Source organism: Sus scrofa, chromosome 7, assembly GCF_054392235.1.
Source record: "Sus scrofa isolate SSC_HxYL_T2T_F1_AM1 chromosome 7, Sscrofa_HxYL_maternal_Yorkshire_Landrace_v2.0, whole genome shotgun sequence".
NCBI lineage: Eukaryota > Metazoa > Chordata > Mammalia > Artiodactyla > Suidae > Sus > Sus scrofa.
The window spans coordinates 25,109,484-25,130,485 of record NC_139389.1 but is presented as its reverse complement, the minus strand read 5'-3'; the positions used below and the strand labels follow the sequence as shown (position 1 = coordinate 25,130,485).

Here is a 21,002-nt window from a genome sequence, read left to right as displayed (position 1 = left end):
TAATAGGCCAGACTTCCGAGTGGAACATAGTGGATGGAAGTTCTGCACTCAGGGGCTAGATCTGTATCCATTTCCAAATCTGTATGTAAATCAGTCTAGCAGTAGGAAATATCTTAAGAGAAGTGGACGAGCAGCTGGAGAAGGCTGAGGCGGACACAGTAAAATATTAGGATATTGTCTGTTTGAGACTGAAATTTTACAACATTAGGACTTCACACTTTTACATAGGTAAGACCTCCTATATTTTCAATGCTGAAAATTCACAAAACCTCAGTTCTTAACCACATCTGATCTGAGACACAACATCAGTGATTATTTTTCAGGTGAATTACGTGGAGATGGATACAACAGCAGTAAGATAATTCAAGCAAAACCATCAAGAAGATCCAACTTGGGAAAAGATGAAAAAATGGGAGAGAAGCAGTTATGTCTGAGGTGAAGGAAGTATTGTTCTTAAGAGACAAAGAAGTAAGAGAAGCCTTAATCTTATAGGAAAAGGGAAACTCCCCCAGCTTCCAATTTTAAAAATCCTCCTAAAACCTATTTTATGGGGGAGAGAGCCCAGAAACCTGTAACTTCACTAGCTCTCCAGGTCAAAGTTAGAGAAGCTCTTTCCCAAGTATTAACAAATGCTCTGCATAAAGAGGGAAAAGATTATTTCCCTTTATCCTAAATCAATTATCCACTGGCACATTTAAAGAGTTACTAGATGTATGATGTAATGGAAAAATAAAAGGAAACTGTGCCATATAATTAGAGAGAAGCAATTGGATGGTAAGTTTTGGACAGGCCTTACGCTCAAATTTTGACTGTTAGTTTAAAGGACTTTTAAAAGGAAAATGTGATTCCTACTCTGAAGGTATTTATACTATAATTAATAAGAGAAAACGTGTATGTCATAAAGATTAGAAACACCTTAATACAATATTCAATTAAGGGCTAGATTATCTTATCTACATAACAGTGTGTAAAAGCATAAATAATCATATACATGGAGCTATGAAGTGATTGCCCCAAGAAGAGAAGAGATTAAATAGTGATGAGTAGTAGAAAATCATGTTTATTGATAGGTGAATAAAAAAGTAGAAGTTCTTGATAACCAGGCACAGATAGGTATAAGTGCCACATTAGAAAATAAGATAATAGGAGTTGTCATCATGGCTCAGCAGAAACAGATCCCTCTAGCATCCATGAGGATGCACGTTCAATCCCTGGCCCTGCTCAGTGGGTTAAGGACCTGGCATTGCCATGAGCTGTGGTGTAGGTCGCAGATGTAGCTCGGATCCTTCATTACTGTGGCTGTGGTGTAGGCCAGCAGCTACAGCTCCAATTCGACCCCTAGCCTGGGAACCTCCATATGTTGTGGGTGTGTCCCGAAAAGACAAAAAAAAACCAAAAAACAAAAAAAGAAAATAAGACATCAGAGATACTTGAGAAAGGAATAATCAGGCCAAAAGCAAAAAGTTGTACATTTTTTGGAAAATGCTTGTAGCACGGATGTTAATAGTTGAAAGAGAATCAATGAAGCCACTTAAACTGCTGACAAAATAAACCAGGAGTGAGTTGATGGGAAAAATTCCAAAGAAGGTAAATGTGAAAATGGTGAGAAAAAGACAAAATGAGGATCATTTTGTTGTTGGAAAAAAGCAATATATTAGTAGTCTGGATTTTAGGGGACAAAGTAAAAAGATAAAAAATGAAACAATGTTTCTGGCCCATATTATTAGAAGAGTATATGGAGGAAAAACTGTTATTCGTAAACTGTTGAAATGGAATGAAGGACACTTCAGCACAAGGGGAGGACAACATATTGCCCTCTCCTATCTTCAGTCTCAATTAATTAATTTGTTTAGTTATTTTGTGACAAACATTGTCTTATGGATGCCAAACACCAAGGATGCAAGGGAGAAGAAAACTATATGCAATATTTGTCACAATGCACTTCATAGCCTTGTCAGGAAGTCTAACGGTAACTAAATATCTTAAACAAGAGCTCCTGTTGTGGTGCAGCAGAAACGAATCTGACTAGGAACCATGAGGTTGAGGGTTCGATCCCTGGCCTCACTCAGTGGGTTAAGGATCCAGTGTTACAGTGAGCTGAGGTGTATGTAGGTCACAGATGTGGCTCAGATCTGGCGTTGCTGTGGCTCTGGTGTAGGCCAGCAGCAACAGCTCTGATTAAGCCCCTAGCCTGGGAAGCTCCATATGCCGTGGTGTGGCCCTAAAAGGAAAAAAAGACCAAAAAAAAAAAATCTTAAATAAATATTTTAACAAAATAAATATGAATTACATGGTCCGCATTACAACTGCAGTGATTTTCCAAAAGTTATAAAGTTATATAAAAGGTAGGTTTGACTTGATCAAAAGGCAAGAGAAAACTTCCCTAAGAAAGCCACCAAATGACCTGAGACTGAAAGGGTTGGCAAGGAGTTGGCTCAGGATGAGGAAAAGGAATACAGCACCCAGGAGGGGGTCGAATGCAGCCAGAGGGGCTGAGGAGCAGAGCATGAGAGGACTATAGAGTAAGATGAGGCTGCTGAGATATCTCAAGGTCAAAACACATTGAGCTTTGTTAGACATGGCGGGGATTTTTTAATAAGACCAATGGTGCTCCAGACACCTGTTTTGAAACAAGTAAGAGACATGACCAGATTTTCTTCTTTGAAAAGATTTTTCTGGTGGCAGTGTGGAGAACACATTAAATGAGGCAAGAGTGGACATATTAAACCACTTAGGAAGCTAGCAATACTCTAGTCATTAACAACAGCTTAAACTAGACTCAAGACTGTGTAGATGGGTAGGAGCATCTACTGAGTTCCTACTATGTTCCAAGCATTATGCCAAATACTGAGATGCAGTCTGTGCCTTGAAAGACTCATGTCTGGTAATGAAAACTGATTCACAAACAAGTAATGACAGCATCCAATAATTAAAAGTTGAAGAAACCTCTTTTACACATAAAGAACTCCAGGAAGCTTCTGTTGTTCCATTCATTCCCTCATCTTTGTGCCTCCTTCAAAAAATCCAAATATCGTCCCTCTTACTGCTATTTTAATTTCTTTTCTTCACTCTTCACATTAGTTGTATAAAGGAACCCACTAGCACAGACAAGATCCAAGTGCTGTCCATCTCAGGAGTTCAGAGTAATGAATACTATTCATGCTGATTCCTTTCTTCTAGACATCAGGACCAGAATGAACTGCAGCAAGAACCCTGACTTTGACCTGTCAGGGCTGCTGAGTGACCCAGACAAACGACAGTTCCTCTTCGGTCTCTTCATGGCCCTCTACTTGTTGGGTCTCTTGGGAAACTTGCTACTTCTGCTGGCTATTGGTGCTGACATCCGCCTCCACACCCCCATGTACTTCTTCCTCAGTCAGCTCTCTCTGGTCGATCTCTGCTTCACTACCACCACAGCCCCCAAAATGCTGGAAGCTTTATGGACCAACAATGGATCAATCACATTCTCTGAATGTCTGGCACAATTATATTTCTTTGCTGTTTTTGCTGATATGGACAACCTGCTTTTGACTGCCATGGCTATCGACCGCTATGCTGCCGTCTGCCATCCTCTGCACTATCCACTCATAATGACTCTTGGCAGATGTGGACTGCTGGTGGGTGGGTCATGGGGGGTGGCCCTCTCTGTCTCTCTTGTCCATGCCCTCTTGCTATCCCAACTAGCATTCTATACTCATCAAGAGATTCCCCACTTTTTCTGTGATTTTGGCCTACTCTTTCAACTTTCTTGTTCTGATGCCCACCTCAATGAGAACCTGATGACTGGTTCTGTCAGGACTTTTAGGAATCAGCCCTCTCCTCTGCACCATAAGCTCTTATGTCCATATTTTACATGCTGTAGCTAAGGCTCCATCAGCACAGGGGAAAAAGAAAGCCCTGGCCACATGCAGCTCCCACCTCTCCGTGGTCATCCTCTTCTACAGCACGGTCTTTGCCACCTACCTGAAGCCCCCATCCACCTCTCACTCCTCTGGGGAGCTGGTTGCTGCTGTCATGTATACCCTGGTAACTCCCACTCTCAATCCTTTTATTTACAGTCTGAGAAATAAGGATGTGAAGAGTTCACTAAAAAGGGTTTGGGGCATAGAGAGTTCTTGGGATTAGGAACAATAAACGAAATGACCATAAACAAACATCTGGGGGAAAATCCCCACTCTTCACCACCACATTTACAGAGTCAGTTAATAGCAAGGCTGTCACAGAGCAAATATGGTATATTGGAAAGAATACTAACTAGAAATTAGGAAAACTAGGTTCTAAGTCCCACACAAGCTACAGGCTTATTTATACATTCCAGAGTTTGGTGTATGTATTATACATTATATTATTATTATTTCAAAAGACTATGTCAGTAATATGTCAAAGGAAATATATTTTGCATGATAATATAGAAAAAGATATATTATAAAAATATAACATCCTGAAGGGTGGATTGGATGAGCTGTTCTTTCGGTTGCCTTGGAACACTGATACTATTGAAACTTGGTCATCTAGTGCCCTCATTAGCACCATTCTGACCATCACTGCCATTTGCGTCACCAGTTTAACAATGAAGAGCCTCACCATCAGCTTTACTACAGTCAATATCATCTTTGTTGTCATTAGAATCACCATACTAATTACCAACTTTGGTTCGATTCCCAACAATATTTTGTTGTCATCATGAATAAGAGAGTGTCCTAAAGAGTCTTCCCCTTTTAAGGCCTCATTTTTTTCAGAAAGTTTTGTTTAACTGTGTGTTTGCATTATTTTTGAAGATATCTATAGAGATTTTATTCATCACTGATGAGATTGAAGGACTGCCAACAATTGGAAGATTTTAAATTATAGTCCTTGGTTTTTAATAGTATTAAAAATGATTCCCATGTAGGTTTGATTGATTGATTGACAGATTTCAATTCAGAGCTGCAACTGCAGCATATGGAAGTTCCTAGGCTAGGGTCAAATCAGAGTTGCAGCTGCCGGTCAATACCACAGCCACAGCAACAACATGGACCCGACCCTCATCTGTGACCTATACCACAGCTCACAGCAATGCCAGATCCTTAACCCACTGAGCAAGGCCAGGGATTGAACCTGTGCCCTCATGGATGCTAATCAGGTTCTTTACTGCTAAGCAACCACAGGAAGTCCAAGATTAACTTTTTAAAAATAAGATGCATGAATTTTATATGAAAGGAAAACACTGAAGGGGTAGGGGGAATCATGTAGGGAATATTTCCTGTCATATCCCAGGGCCCATAGCAGAACAGAACACTAGAAAGTGAAGGACTACAAATATCTGTGAACATTAGTCCTATTGCTGAGCCCTTTGGCTCTTGCCAGCTACTTGGTTGGGCAGGAAGGGTTAACAGGGCACTCCATCTTTAGCTCTCAAAGGCTCCCCTGCTGTGCCCGTGTCCTCTTTTTCCCACTTTAATAGAAAGGAGCCAGTTGAAATGACTCCCTCCTTTCTCCCCATCAGGACCCCTCTAATACCTCTACTAAGGTGAGTAAGGTTTGCTGGAGCCAAGAAGAGGGCAGAGGTAAGAGAAGGCCTGGGGTCTGCAGATCTTTCTAGAGGTATGTGACCTGGGCATCTGAGACTTCCCCTCTCCCCTAATCCTGTTGAACGTGGAGATGAGGGTGGGCTCTGGATGGAATGCAGGGACTTGAAAGATTCTCAGGGTGGGAGGATTTAGCTGCTGAGCCCCCAGAACTTGGGTGACAAGCCCAAGCAGTTCCTCCTTGGCCCACAGGAACCCCCACCAGCCATAGCCTCCCTTGTGAGCCCCAATGTAATATCTCCAAATGTCTGCTAAACATGTTCCAGCATCAGCTCAAAACCAGCATGTTCAACCACAAACTATTTTATCTCCTCCCAACCACACTGTAAACCACTAGAATTATTTAAAAATATGCCTAATATGCCAGCTTATGATATCATAGTCATCTTTATTTTGACAACCTCTTTCTCTCCTCATCCCCCAATCAGTAAAATTTTATCAACAGTTCCTTGGAAAATGTTTATATATTTCTTCCTCGCTAGCCCATGCCTATCTTAGCACAATGTCCCTCTATGTAGACTCCTAGTTTCTAGTTTTACTTCACCCTTATCAAATACTGTCTTAACGAGATCATTCAAGTGTTTATGATAGAAATATGATAAATGATAATGTCAAAGGAACTGTAGGTGCTGTGAGACCAGTGAGAGTCATAGCCTGAACTGGGCTTGTGATGGAATGGGGGGAAGGTTGGGAGGGCAAGGTCATAGAAGGCCTCCTAAGAAGGTAGCAGGTAGGCTAGGTTTTAAAGGAGAGGAAACAGGAGTTCCCGGAGTGGCGCAGTGGTTAATGAATCCGACTAAGAACCATGAGGTTGCGGGTTCGGTCCCTGCCCTTGCTCAGTGGGTTGACGATCCGGCGTTGCCGTGAGCTGTGGTGTAGGTTGCAGACGCGGCTCGGATCCCACGTTGCTGTGGCTCTGGTGTAGGCCAGTGGCTACAGCTCCGATTCGACCCCTAGCCTGGGAACCTCCATATGCCGCGGGAGCGGCCCAAGAAATAGCAAAAAAAAAAAAAATCCAAAATCACTGGCTGAGCATACGCCAGAGAAGGTGTCTGGGTCCAGACTCCTGCCTATCAAGAAAAAAAAAAAAAAAAAAAAACACTTATAACTGGAATCTAATATCCAGCACAAATGAACATCTCCTCAGAAAAGAAAATCATGGACTTGGAGAAGAGACTTGTGGCTGCCTGATGGGAGGGGGAGGGATCGGGAGCTTGGGCTTATCAGACACAACTTAGAATAGATATGCAAGGAGATCCTGCTGAATAGCATTGAGAACTATGTCTAGATACTCATGTTGCAACAGAAGAAAGGGTGGGGGGAAAAATGTAATTGTAATGTATACATGTAAGGATAACCTGACCCCCTTGCTGTATAGTGGGAAAATAAAAAAAATTAAAAAATAAGAAAAAATAAAAAATAAAAAAAGGAGAGGAAACAATTGGTCAGGCAAAGATAGGGGACAAAGGAGGCCACTCCAGGCAGGAAAGGCATCTTTGAAAGCAAAGATGTGCAATTCAGCACAGCACTTCTGAAGATCTAAAAGTAAGTCTGTGTACCTGTAGAGAGGATACTCTCTAGAGAGACGTAGGTTTTATATTGAAGACTATGAGAAGACATCAATGTTTGGAAGTAGAGAGGAATGCCATGGGAAAAATATATGTAGATGTAGATTTAGGTGTGTAGATACAGATATGCTTCAACTCTTAACAGTGTTATTTCTAGTTGTTCAATGAATAAAAGAACTTCAAAACAGTCAGAAAATAATTAACAAAATAGCAAGAGTAAGTCTTTACCTATTCATAAATCCTATAAATATAAATGGATTAAATTATTATAGAACATCTTAATGGATTTTAAAAACCAAGATCCAACTATAAGGTCCATACGAGAGACTCATTTTAGGAAACACATAGACTAAAGTCAAGGGATGGAGTAGGTATTCTATGCAAAACGCCGTGAAGACAAAATTGCTAGTTTGTCTTTCTACACAAAGACCAGTAGAGCCAATCTGGTCATTTAAATATGAAATCTATATAAAACTCTAGTTCTAAATAGCAAGTATAAAATTTAAATATGAAATCCATAAAATTGTAGTTCTAAATAGCAAGTATAAAATTTAACTCCAATAAACAAGAGGAGTTACATAATTTGTTGGGCTCAGCCAAAAATAAAAATGCAGTATCTTCACTCAAAAATTATTAAAAATTTCAAGATGTTGGAGTTCCCGTCGTGGCGCAGTGGTTAACGAATCTGACCAGGAACCATGAGGTTGCGGGTTTGGTCCCTGCCCTTGCTCAGTGGGTATAATGATCCGGCGTTGCTGTGAGCTGTGGTGTAGGTTGCAGACTCGGCTTGGATCCCGCGTTGCTGTGGCTCTAGCGTAGGCCAGTGGCTACAGCTCTCATTCGACCCCTAGCCTGGGAACCTCCATATGCTGCGGGAGCGGCCCAAGGAAATAGCAAAAACACACACACAAAAAATTTTCAAGATGTTGAAAACAAAGCATTAAATCAAGCTAGGGGCCCTGTTAACAAAGGGTCTTGTGCCACCGCACAGGTGACATGCCCATGAAGCATGCCTTGTAATAAAAGAACATTTTTAAGACAACGTCATTTTGAATTGAGGATCAAAATAATTTGAAAGTAAGACTTCAAAGATATAAAACATGAAATAGGAAAATCTTTGATCCTGACATCATCAAAATAATAGATCTCTAGACAACTGAGGAATCTGTAGATGAGATAAGTGGGTTTTGGAAGAATACTGCTGTAATATCTAGAACTAGAAAGGCTCAATTTGAATCCTATTTTCACAATTTTTTGAAAGATAAGGTAATTTAATCATGACGATAATTGATAATATGTGGCTATACACCCAATTTAGTGTATTGTACATGTTGAATATATACAACTATTTTCTTCAATGGTTCCTCAATAGAGTTAGGAGGGAGGAGCAAAATTTACTTAAATTCTCTGAGCCTCATTTTTCTTGAGGTAAAGTAGGAATGATTTTAATAATTCATTCACTGGGTGCTTGAAAGAAGTAATAAACTAATAAATCTAAAGAACCCAGAACAATAATTTACAAAATCAGCATCGAATAATTGTTATTTGTATTATATTCATAGCATATTCCGTAACAAGAAATTATTCATGGGATGGATATATAATGAACTTTTGCAAAGCCAAAGGAATGAACCTCAATAGAAAGATGGACAAAGTACATGGCATTTATAACTAATTAGAAAGCTTAGACGCAAACTATTGCCTTTGGAATGGACAAACAATGAAATCCTGCTGTATGGCACTGGGAATGATGTCTAATCACTTACGATGGAGCATGATAATGTGAGAAAAAACAATGTATACATGTACGTGTAACTGGGTCACCTTGCTATATAGCAGAAAATTGACAGAACACTGTAAACCAGCTGTAATGGAAAAAATAAAAATCAATGTAAATGAAAAAAAAAGAAAGCTTAGATAGATATCAGATAGCATATATATATTCCTTGGATGGAGCAGATAAAATAATTTGCCTCAAGGATATGGCAAGAACTGAAGATACACATTGGAGAGACCAGCCTCATACTCATGGAGAGAAATGTGAGCTTTAGGATCCCAAACTTAGAAAACAATTTAGTGTTATCACCAGCAGTGAAGAATCAGATTTGGAAAGAACAAAAGCAATACAACTTCTCCATATCCCTCTTCTTTTGTTTTCCATAGAACCACATTAATAAATGAGTGGAAGAGTAAACATCTTTTTGTATGGATCAATGGTATGTGATTGGCCCTCATTCCAAAACTGTCTTTGCCCAATTTCTTTCCCTTTTACAAAAAAAAAGAGTTTTTCTGGGGACATTCCCAAGATGAGAAAGTGTAACCTTTCAATCCTGTCACAGGAAATGAAAGGTAATTTTTTTATCATTTATTTATATACGTATTTATTCTACTGTACAGCATGGTGACCCAGTTACATGTATACATTCTTTTTTCTCATATTACATGTTCCATCGTAAGTGACTAGACAAGAGTTCCCAGTGCTACACAGCAGGATCCCATTGTTCATCCAACCTGAAGGCAACATTCTGTAACTATTTCCCCAAGCTCCCAGTCCCTCCAACTCCATCCCTTTCCTGCGTGGCAACCACAAGTCTCTTCTCCAAGTCCACATTTTCTTTCCTGTGGAAAGGTTCCTTTGTGCCATATATTATTTTCCAGATATAGTAAGTCATAAAAAGTAGGTAAGTAAGTCATAAAAAGAAAGCCAAATACAATATAATACCATATGAAAGGTAATTATACTAAGAAAACATAAGGTTAATGAGAACTGTACTGCCCATGGTACTGAAACTAAGAAGGAAACATATTAGGGGGAAAAAAAACATAAGAAAAATGGAAGGAAAAAAAAAAGGAACACAAGATAGGAGTTCCCCAAGGAACATTCTCTTATACTGCAGATATAGGAAGGGATCTTGTTTATTCTTACAATAATCTTCCCAAACCCAGGGGACATGCTCTCTCAAGATTTGCACGTCAAGAGATCTGTGGCTCATAAAAGACAGGCAGAATTTCAGAAAGAATTGGCTGGGGAAGATGAAGAGCTTATGCTGCAACCCCAATACAAGCTATCACTTCAAAGAGTTTTCTACTATCTACTTTTCAAATAGTTTTCTACTATTTAATTTTCATGAGTACAAACCTGAAAACATTCCTTAGCTGTGACGTTGACCACTCAATCAGGTATGAGGATGAAGCGGGAGACAAGCTGGGAAGTTACTCATATTCTCCGTCATCTTGCTAGCATTAAAGTTCAATGCCCAGGACTTAGCGCTGGTTCTCTATTTTACGATGAACTCCTCATTGTGCTTCTACATTATGAAATCTCTTTCCTGCCTACATTTTTATTGCCATTCCTCTAGATAATCTCCAAAGTAAATACGTAACCTCTAAATATTCACATTGCAGTGAAATAAATCATTTAGTACAGGAAATCTGATTGCTAGTTGCTTTCAATGTTAGGAAAAGGTTTTTCCCCCAAGTGAACTTTTGATACACTTTTGTGCTGTGGGACAGTGAACAAAAAAAAGTATCTCAAACATTTATGTCTTAAACAGGAGTAATAAATTTTAACACTATACAAAATATACACTGCTATCCAAGAAAGATTCTCTGAATTCCTTGAAGTCAGCCTTTTACACAGGTGGAAAAGAATCTAAATAGTTTCTCAAATTTTTCTCTAGCGATACAGCCTAGAATCCCCTGGGATCCACAGGTATGTTCCCTAGTTCACATCTTTTGCTCTCGTCACATCAAATCTTTTTCTTCTCCTTTCACGGATTTCCCAAATTTTGAATGATTCCCTCTTATTAGGAAGCACACCAATGTCTGCATATCGATTCAGATTTCTTTACAGCCCTTATTTTTCTCCAATTGTCTCTTCTTAAGTAAAAACCCTTCAGATGGTTTCGTACTAGGTCAAGAGACAGTGGTGAAGTGAAGTGGGTTAAAATTTACCCTCTGTTAGTGCTGACTTAGGACAAGAACAGGCAACTTGTATCAGAAAGTGCAAGTTCGCAGTCACATCAGATGGTAGGATGGCAACAGGCTCTGAATCCCTGGGAGAAACAAAAATACTATGATAAATCTAATAAAAAAGAAAAGGTAGGTGAGTAACAGCTCATAACCAACACATAACCTTTGCATTTTATAAGCTAACGGTCCACATCCTGTAAAACCTTTGTGCTGGGACTATTTATAACCAGAATTCTCTCCCTCAAAATATTGTCGTCCAGGAGGGAAGATCCTCAGCCAGAGGACTCTAATTTCCAGCAGAGATAGCATTCCATATACTCTTCTGTCTTTGCTTTTAAGTGATGCCCAATCAAACATCAGTCACTGAATTTCTTCTCCTCGGAGTGACAGACATCCAAGAACTGCAGCCTTTGCTCTTCGTGCTTTTCCTCGCAATTTACTTGGTCATCGTGGCTGGGAATGGAGCCATCCTGATGGTTGTCATCTCTGAGCCAAGACTCCATTCTCCTATGTATTTCTTCCTGGGAAACCTGTCCTGTCTAGATATCTGCTACGCCACAGTGACACTGCCAAAGATGCTGGGGAACTTCCTCTCCTCACATAAAGCAATTTCTTTCTGGGGATGCATAAGCCAGCTTCATTTCTTCCACTTCCTGGGCAGCACAGAGGCCCTGTTGTTGGCCATGATAGCTTTTGACCGCTTCGTGGCTATCTGCAAACCACTTCGTTACACTCTTATCATGAATCCTTGGGTCTGTACTCAAATGGCTGTCACTGTCTGGATCATTGGTTTTTTCCATGCCCTGATGCACTCCATAATGACCTCTCGCTTACACTTCTGTGGTTCCAACCACATCCATCACTTCTTCTGTGATATTAAGCCTTTGCTCAAGCTAGCCTGTGGGAACATTGAGCTTAACCAGTGGCTGCTCAACACTGTCACGGGGACCATTGCCATGGGCCCATTCTTTCTAACACTTCTCTCCTGTGGCTACGTTATCACCCATCTTTCCTTCAAGACCCATTCTTGCAGCATGCTTCATAAAGCACTGTCCACTTGTGCCTCCCACTTCATGGTAGTTGTTCTTCTCTATGCTCCTGTTATTTTCACTTATATTCGTCCTGCCTCAAGTAGCTCCATGGACCAGGACTGGATCATTGCCATTATGTACAGTGTGGTCACTCCTGTACTAAACCCACTGATCTATACCTTGAGGAACAAGGAAGTAAAGGGAACTTTGAATAGGGTGATCAGAAGAAGCCTCTGACTTGAAGGAATCTAGAGAACTCTTCTGAAGCATAAATTAACAGACAACAAGAAAGCTGTGATGTGAAATTATACTGCTTCTCAAATCATTTACCTTACATATAATAGAGGGAACTGGATAAAGAAAAAATGAATGGGTAAGCCTAATGGAGTTGTATTAAACAATGCATTCTTAGGTAGTAGGAAGGCAACTTGATCAAATGAAACACCATCCATGGAATTCTAATGCTGAATTGGTTTTGACCTGTCATGTGACAAAACTGATATGTTATATATTCTAATGTGTTTGTCTCTGAATTTACATATAGAAATATGCCTATATTGCCCACAAAGTATATATATGTATAGTTTTTAGGTCTGTTTATCTGTATGATCCCTCCAAGTTAGCAATTTCAGTACAATAAATAAAGTTAACATGCTTTATATTTTTGAGGATGTTTAATTTAGGACCATAAATACTCAATTTAAATGTTCACTTACATGTTAGGGGGAATTTTAAGATGTACTTCATGATTTCTTGTTATCCAAGCAAGGTGGCAACAAAATTAATTAAGGAAAAACACACAGTAATCATAAATTAACAGAAAAAAATAACCAGTGTATCATCTAAAGAGTTCTGGAACCATTATATTCAGAGATGTTCTAGAAGTCAAAAGGTCCAACTGTAAAGGATTATTATGAAATGCTATTAAAAGTGGAGTCAGGTTTAAAAAACATCTCAAGAATATCTTCTATCCTATTTCTGGCTTATTTTTTTTCTCAGCTTTGCATCATGCAAAGCATTGAATACATAATTTTTTCTGCTTTTTTGTTTAGTTTTCCTCTTCTAACCTTATTTAAACAATCTAAATTATTTGTTTTATTCCTCAGTTCCATAGAGAGACAAAACTAAGTAAATGACTTGCTAAAGGTTACTGTTCATAGAGGAAGAAAAGAGAATCAAGATGTTTAGACTCTTACATTCTAACTAATGCTTATCCCCATGAGACAGTAACTGTATACACAGAGCCTGGTAAAGCAGGTAAGAAAAATGGATTGAGAAAAGAAATAAAGAAAAAAAAATCACACAAGTAATGTCAAAAAAAGACATATGTTCCTTTTCTAATAACTAAATAAAAACCACTTTTGAAATTTAAAAAAGAAGAGATGTGGATACAAAAAATACCCTTTCTGTCTTCCATATTATAGTAGACAATTATGGAGGCCTTTCCTGGATTCCAGGCCAGCTCCTAGAGTTAAATTTCTACATAAACTAACTTCCAAATCCTGGGACTGTTAAGAGAAGAAATAGATTAAACCCAAAGTTATATGTATCAGCTAGCACACACCAGCAGGAGTAATGCTGGAACTTGATTTTGAGAGTACTTGGGAGACTAGAACATAAAATTGGATTTTATGTTACAATCCCTTACCTTGAGGACATTGGATTCTTAGGCCAGGACCCAAGGGATGTGGATCTTAGAAGCTTAGACAAGGCAGTGGTCCATTATGATGAGTGTAGAAATGCCTGAGTTGCCCTGGCAGATGGTACAAGAAGGATAAAAGACATTCAGAAAAGCAGAGGGGACATATCATGTGAGGTGAGAAAATACACCAGAATCCCATATTCTGTGAGACAGCCTAGAAGAAACACACCATTCACTAAGATCATTGGGAACGTTCTGGTAGAGGAGTACCAGAATTACCAAGAAGTTCAGTCGTGACTCTCCTCTGTAGACTGGGGATGATGATTGGAGAGATAATTACAGAACTAGATCATTAACACTGACAGAGAAAAAGGGCATCTTAAACAATAGAGGAGTGATGGTAGAACTGAACCACCAAAATCAAGCAGCTTAAAATTTCCATAACAAACAGTGAGGTCAGAGGGGCAGACAAAAAGCCTCGACCCACGGATAGTTGTGGAGATGGTTAAAACATTATGATGTCTCTAGCCGCAAAATTAGGGAACAGTCAACAAGGATACTGCTTAAACTTTACAGTTAAAAGGCAAGAGTGGAGAAGCAGGAGACTGAGTGATCCTTCCCCAGGAAAAGATCACAATTACCTGCACTACTTATTGACCTCACTGCCTGAAAACATAGTTAGTCATGGCCCCAGAGAAGAAGTGGGCTGCAATACAATGGCAAACATTTACTGAAAAGATACCCATATTCTTCCCCAAAGGGAACTACCTCCATTTATACTCGATTTAACTGTATGCTGAAAAAAGGAAAATACCAAAATATTTCAGGGCCTATTAGACAGGTGATCTGAGTTGACATCAACATGCCAAGAACCAAAGCACCATCATGGCCCACCTATTAAGATGCACATATGGAGATCAGGTCAGGTAAAATCCTGATTTGTAGTCTATCACCTGGTACTGCAGACACTCCAATAGTCATTCCCCAGTAATTAGGTATAAAATTGGGATTGAACTACCTAGAAGCTCCTTCATCATGTCCTTGGTCAGTAAAAAATGAGCTATAATACCAGAGAAGGCCAAGTGGAGACATGTGAATATCTCATCTGGCTGGGATATTAAACCAAAAACAATGTCATATTTTGTGAGGAGCAGCCAAAATGAATGTCCCCTTTAAATATCTAATGACAAAGATCACTTGAGGACTTCAGATGGATCTTGGATAATGACAAATCTAACTACTGATTTATCTCATAATATTTATTCATGCTGCATTTTTTCTGATCTTTTCTAATATCTACCGTGCTTTCATCTTTATTTCTGTGGAATTCTCTTGTAATGAGCTTGAGTAATCAAAATGTCCTGTCAAGGTTATTTATTTCTTGTTTGACTCTGCCACAGGTTTGTAGACTACAATATCTACATGACAACAGATAAATGAAAACGTTCGATCAATTTCAATTATTTTATGATAATAACTCTCAGGACACTAGAAATATAAGGAACATAACTAAATTCAGTAAATGATATCAGCAAAACTTACTAAAATGTTGTCTATCAAAACTACAGCCAGTGTCATGTGCTGTGAAGAACTTCAGAAATATCCCTTCAAGATTTGAAAGAAAAATAAATGTTTTCTACTATCACATCTCCGCTACTATAATTGAAGGTCTCAGACAATGTAATTAAATAAGAAACTCAACAGTAAATAAAAGAAGAGGAAACAAAGAGGCAAAATTTTTTTAAATGAAGAGTATATTATTATCAACATTTTTTAAACCTTACAGATTTACCCAAATGAGCTGAAAATTTCAGTTAATACAAAAACCTGCACATGGATGTTTATATCTGTCAAAACGTGGAAGCAAACACATTATTCTTCACTAGACAAATGGGTAAACTGGTACATCCATACAACGAACAGTTTATATAAATATACCTGTATCATGCTACAAAAAGACACGAAGGCATCTTAAAGGCATATTGTTAAGTAAAAGAAGCCAATCTTGAAAAGGCTACATACTATATGACGCCAAGAATATGATATTCTGGGAACGGAAAAACTGAAGCCAGTAAAAAAAAAAATCAGCGGTTGCCAGAAGTTTGAGGAGAGAGAGAGATAAAGAGTTCATGCACAGGGGATGTTTAGGACAGTAATAGTAATCTACAGTAATGGTGGACATATGACATTATACATTTGTCAAAATGCATAGAAGGCACAAAACAAAGAATGAAACATAACTAGAATCTTAAGAAATGCTGCCTGATACAAGATCAACATATTCAAATCAATTATGCATCTATTGCAATAAGTTTAATCAGATGTAAGATACAATGAAAATATGAACAAATTCACTTCTAAAAATGAGCAAAAATTTTTAAATTTTATCCAAGGATTTAAATTAAAATTGAACAAAAATACCAATACATCCACATGTATAGATGAGATAATTAAACATTATAAACATGTAATCTACATACACACAAAAATGAATTTAATATACTTTAAGGAAATTCCAGGGGAATTTTGTGACGAATTCAACTGATTCTAAAATTTATATTGAAGAATAAATGTTCATAAATAGATAATTTTGTAGAAGAATTTTAGTGATTAGACTTGATCTACAAAATAGTACAACTGGAAGTTCCCATGTGGCGTAGTGGGTTAAGGATCTGGCATTGCCACAGTGGTGGCGCACCTCACAACTGTGGACTGGTTTCAATCCCTGGCCCAGGCACTTAATAATTGCTGAGGGTGAGCCAAAAAATAAATTAAAAAATTAAAAATAGTACAACTATAGGAGGCTACATTAATTAAAAAGCTCTCAGTTACTAACGTAAGAAGAGATAAATAAATCCGTGGATGCTAACGTTTTGCTGTGAGAAGTCAACAAACAAGGAGAGATTACATGCAAATGCTGCAGTTGCCCTGCTGAGTTTTTAGCCAAGAGCCAACATCATTTGCCCGTCATGTGTGGAAATCTTTTTGGACTTCCATCTAAATTGAGTTTTCAGGTGACTATAATCACTGCTTAAATCTGCCTATAACTGAATAAGAGATCTCAAGCAGAAACTGCTCATCCACACATACTAGAGAGAAAATAATAAATTATTGCTTTAAGTCACTTAGTTTGTTATGTAGTGACAGATAACCAGAAGATGCCCACTCGGTGTTCCGTCATGGACATACTGTGTAAGAGTTCAAAATTGCTGCTGAGGTTATTTGATCACTAAAGTTCTTATAATACTTAAATTCTTAGGAGAAAAAAAATCCTGTATATCTGTCACCAGAAGAAAAAATGTTGGAACTTAATTAAATTCAAATCTACAGATAATTAAGAAGATCTACAATAAGCTAACTATAATGGAAAAAACAAAAATCATTAAAAAAAAAAAGATCTACTATGGAAAAGACACAGTGCCAGATGGTGTTTGTAACACAAAAATGAAGTAGATAAGTCATTGTTTAAAAGAAATAACATTCTAATAAAATTATTTAAATCAATAGATTATTACCAATTATTCTGACTTTGCAATGATACACAGAGCCAACATGAGTCCCCTGAATAGGCATTTACTTTGCAATGAACAAAATGAAAAGTAGATTTAACCCTTAATGTTGGGTTTTCCAGAGTATAAACCACAAATTACAATGCATTTCAACAATTTAATCCAATGAATGCAAATAAACAGAATTTCCATATAACTAGGTATGATCATTAATCAAATCAACAGAAAAATACTCCACAGGAAAACTCTATATAATTGCAACTTTTACTCCCAGGGTATTTGCAAGGAGCCATACATACTAGAGTATTGAGGATCTCTCCACTCATGACACAGGAGCTATACAGAGGAGCATAAACTCCAATTATGAGAATGGAAATCATTTTTCCTCTCCACAGAAAATATTTTACTGAAAGTGACTGAATTACCTTCTGCTAGGTAGTAACTGAGAAATTTTCCCTAAGTTTAGAAAGGAAGTTCTTGGATTTGCTCTGGTGAGTTTCCGTGGTGTCTAAAATGGATGATTTTACTGAATAATAGAAAGTCAATGAATAATAGGGTTTGAGTGGGTGGGATAAAACCAGTCATTGTCATTTGTTTCATAACAGCTAAAGTTAAAAAGTTATCAGCTGTGGATTTTTTAAATAAAAATTGCAAATCCAGGAGGAAAATTTAACTTCTTTGTTCCAGAAACATATTGTATGCATCCGTGTTTTCTCAGCAATTTCTTCCTTTCTTCAATTAGCAAATAAATCTGGGATAAATGAACCACAGGATGGGATGATACCACCCGATATCCTTCTATTCTTATTATTTACTACCCTAATGGTGACTTCAAAGAGATGTGAGATCCTACCTGTATCAAAGATAAACAGTGTTCAAATAGTATAGGAAAATGAAAAAATCTGAGGATGTATCAAAATATTGTAATGTCAGCAAATCAACCACAATTTCCATTTTCACAAAATAAGAACCAACGAAGATTACAAGGACACAAAGATTGTGAGAAGCATGTGAGAACATATTTCCTGTCACAACCAGTCATACGGGTTTCAGGTCTCTTCTATTTCTTAGGGAGAAATTCTGATGTCAATGAAATATAAGAAAATTCAGTATCGATTAAGTCATGGTCCATATTTTGAAAGAAATACAGAAAATAGGAGTTCCCGTCGTGGCTCAGTGGTTAACGAATCCGACTAGGAACCATGAGGTTGCGGGTTCGATCCCTGGCCTTGCTCAGTGGGTTGGGGATCTGGCGTTGCCGTGAGCTGTGGTATAGGTTGCAGACACGGCTTGGATCCCGCGTTGTTGTGGCTCTGGTGTAGGCCGGCGACTACAGCTCTGATTGGACCCCTAGCCTGGGAACCTCCACATGCCGCAGCAGCGGCCCTAGAAAAGGCAAAAAAAAAAAAAAAAAAAGAAAAACAGAAAATATTTCACAACCAGAAATAATGATAAAAAACTATTAAATTCTTCATATAGATTTTTGTGATCTTTTAAAAGCACTAGTATCTACCTAAAAATAAACAAAGGAATGAGGATTTAAAGGCCTCATTTGTTAAAAGATAGAAAGTAGAGTGCAGAGAAAAAGTACTCAGTGAAATCAAAGAAGCAAAAGTAATTAAAATTCTGGATCAATATTCAACATATTCAGTAAAGTAGAAGGATATAAAATTAACATTCACAAATGAGTTGCATTTCTGTATACTAACAATAAAATATTTGAAAAGGAATACAAAAATACAATACCTTTTAAAATTGCATTCCAAAAAATCAAATATCGGAGTTCCCATCATGGGTCAGCAGTTAGTGAACCCGACTAGCATCCACGAGGACAGGGGTTCGATCCCGGCCTCACTCAGTGGGTTAAGGATCCAGCGTTGTCATGAGCTATGCAGCCCAGATCCTGTGTTGCTGTGGCTGTGGCTACACAAGTACCACTGAAGATGGCGCCCTCTGCATTCCTGACCATGACCTTTGCCTGAATCCTTTCTTATCCTAAGGGAGAATTAACACCCAATAAAAGATGATTGGTAGTTGGAAAAAAAAATAAAAGAATTACCATATGACCCAGCAGTCCCAAACTTGGGCATATATCTGGACAAAACTTTCCTTGAAAAAGAAACATGCACCCATATGTTCATTACAGCATTATTCACAATAGCCAAGACATGGAAACAACCTAAATATCCATTGACAGATGAATGGATTAAGAAGATGTGGTATATATACCTATATATATATTCCGTATCTGGAATCTAATATACAGCACAAATAAACCTTTACACAGAAAAGAAACTCATGGACTTGGAGAACAGATTTGTCCTTGCCAAGAGGGAGGGGGAAGGAGTGGGATGGACTGGAAATTTGGGGTGGATAGATATAAACTACTGCATTTACAGTGGATAAGCAATAAGATCCTGCTGTATGGCACAGGGAAATATATCTAGTCACTTGTGATGGAACATGATGGAGGATAATGTGATAAAAGAATGTCTATATACATTCTTTCTATATATAGCAGAAACTGACAGAACAGTGTAAATCAAGTATAATACCAAAAATAATAATCTTAATGAAAACTTTAAAAAGAAAGTGTATCCTTTCAATCCAGTCGCAGGAAACGAAAGGTATTTTAACTAAGAAAACATAAGGTTAAAGAGAACTGTACTGCCCATGGTACTGAAACTAAGAAGGAAACATATTAGGGGGAAAAAAAACATAAGAAAAATGGAAGGAAAAAAAAAAGGAACACAAGATAGGAGTTCCCCAAGGAACATTCTCTTATACTGCAGATATAGGAAGGGATCTTGTTTATTCTTACAATAATCTTCCCAAACCCAGGGGACATGCTCTCTCAAGATTTGCACGTCAAGAGATCTGTGGCTCATAAAAGACAGGCAGAATTTCAGAAAGAATTGGCTGGGGAAGATGAAGAGCTTATGCTGCAACCCCAATACAAGCTATCACTTCAAAGAGTTTTCTACTATCTACTTTTCAAATAGTTTTCTACTATTTAATTTTCATGAGTACAAACCTGAAAACATTCCTTAGCTGTGACGTTGACCACTCAATCAGGTATGAGGATGAAACGGGAGACAAGCTGGGAAGTTACTCATATTCTCCGTCATCTTGCTAGCATTAAAGTTCAATGCCCAGGACTTAGCGCTGGTTCTCTATTTTACGATGAACTCCTCATTGTGCTTCTACATTATGAAATCTCTTTCCTGCCTACATTTTTATTGCCATTCCTCTAGATAATCTCCAAAGTAAATACGTAACCTCTAAATATTCACATTGCAGTGAAATAAATCATTTAGTACAGGAAATCTGATTGCTAGTTGCTTTCAATGTTAGGAAAAGGTTTTTCCCCCAAGTGAACTTTTGATACACTTTTGTGCTGTGGGACAGTGAACAAAAAAAAGTATCTCAAACATTTATGTCTTAAACAGGAGTAATAAATTTTAACACTATACAAAATATACACTGCTATCCAAGAAAGATTCTCTGAATTCCTTGAAGTCAGCCTTTTACACAGGTGGAAAAGAATCTAAATAGTTTCTCAAATTTTTCTCTAGCGATACAGCCTAGAATCCCCTGGGATCCACAGGTATGTTCCCTAGTTCACATCTTTTGCTCTCGTCACATCAAATCTTTTTCTTCTCCTTTCACGGATTTCCCAAATTTTGAATGATTCCCTCTTATTAGGAAGCACA

General features: G+C 38.0%; 1 protein-coding gene, 1 long non-coding RNA gene and 1 pseudogene across 2 annotated transcripts in view; 2 read left to right on the top strand and 1 right to left on the bottom strand.

Moving 5' to 3' along the window:
- Nucleotides 1-20,474, bottom strand: part of LOC146401405 (uncharacterized) — a 117,129-nt gene extending 96,655 nt beyond the window's left edge. Inside the window, exons 1-2 of the long non-coding RNA XR_014811481.1 lie at nucleotides 20,324-20,474; nucleotides 19,036-19,284 (exon numbers count right to left, since the gene is read on the bottom strand). This is a non-coding gene — a long non-coding RNA (uncharacterized LOC146401405). The remainder of the gene's footprint in view (nucleotides 1-19,035; nucleotides 19,285-20,323) is intronic.
- On the top strand, nucleotides 3,195-4,125 carry LOC100517900 (olfactory receptor 1f45-like; annotated as a pseudogene).
- LOC100518616 (olfactory receptor 12D1-like) lies at nucleotides 11,428-12,375 on the top strand. Its single transcript, XM_021081280.2, has one exon. The coding sequence runs from the start codon at nucleotides 11,449-11,451 to the stop codon at nucleotides 12,373-12,375; it is 927 nt and encodes a 308-aa protein (XP_020936939.2). The 5' UTR covers nucleotides 11,428-11,448.
- Nucleotides 20,475-21,002: the final 528 nt, after the last annotated feature.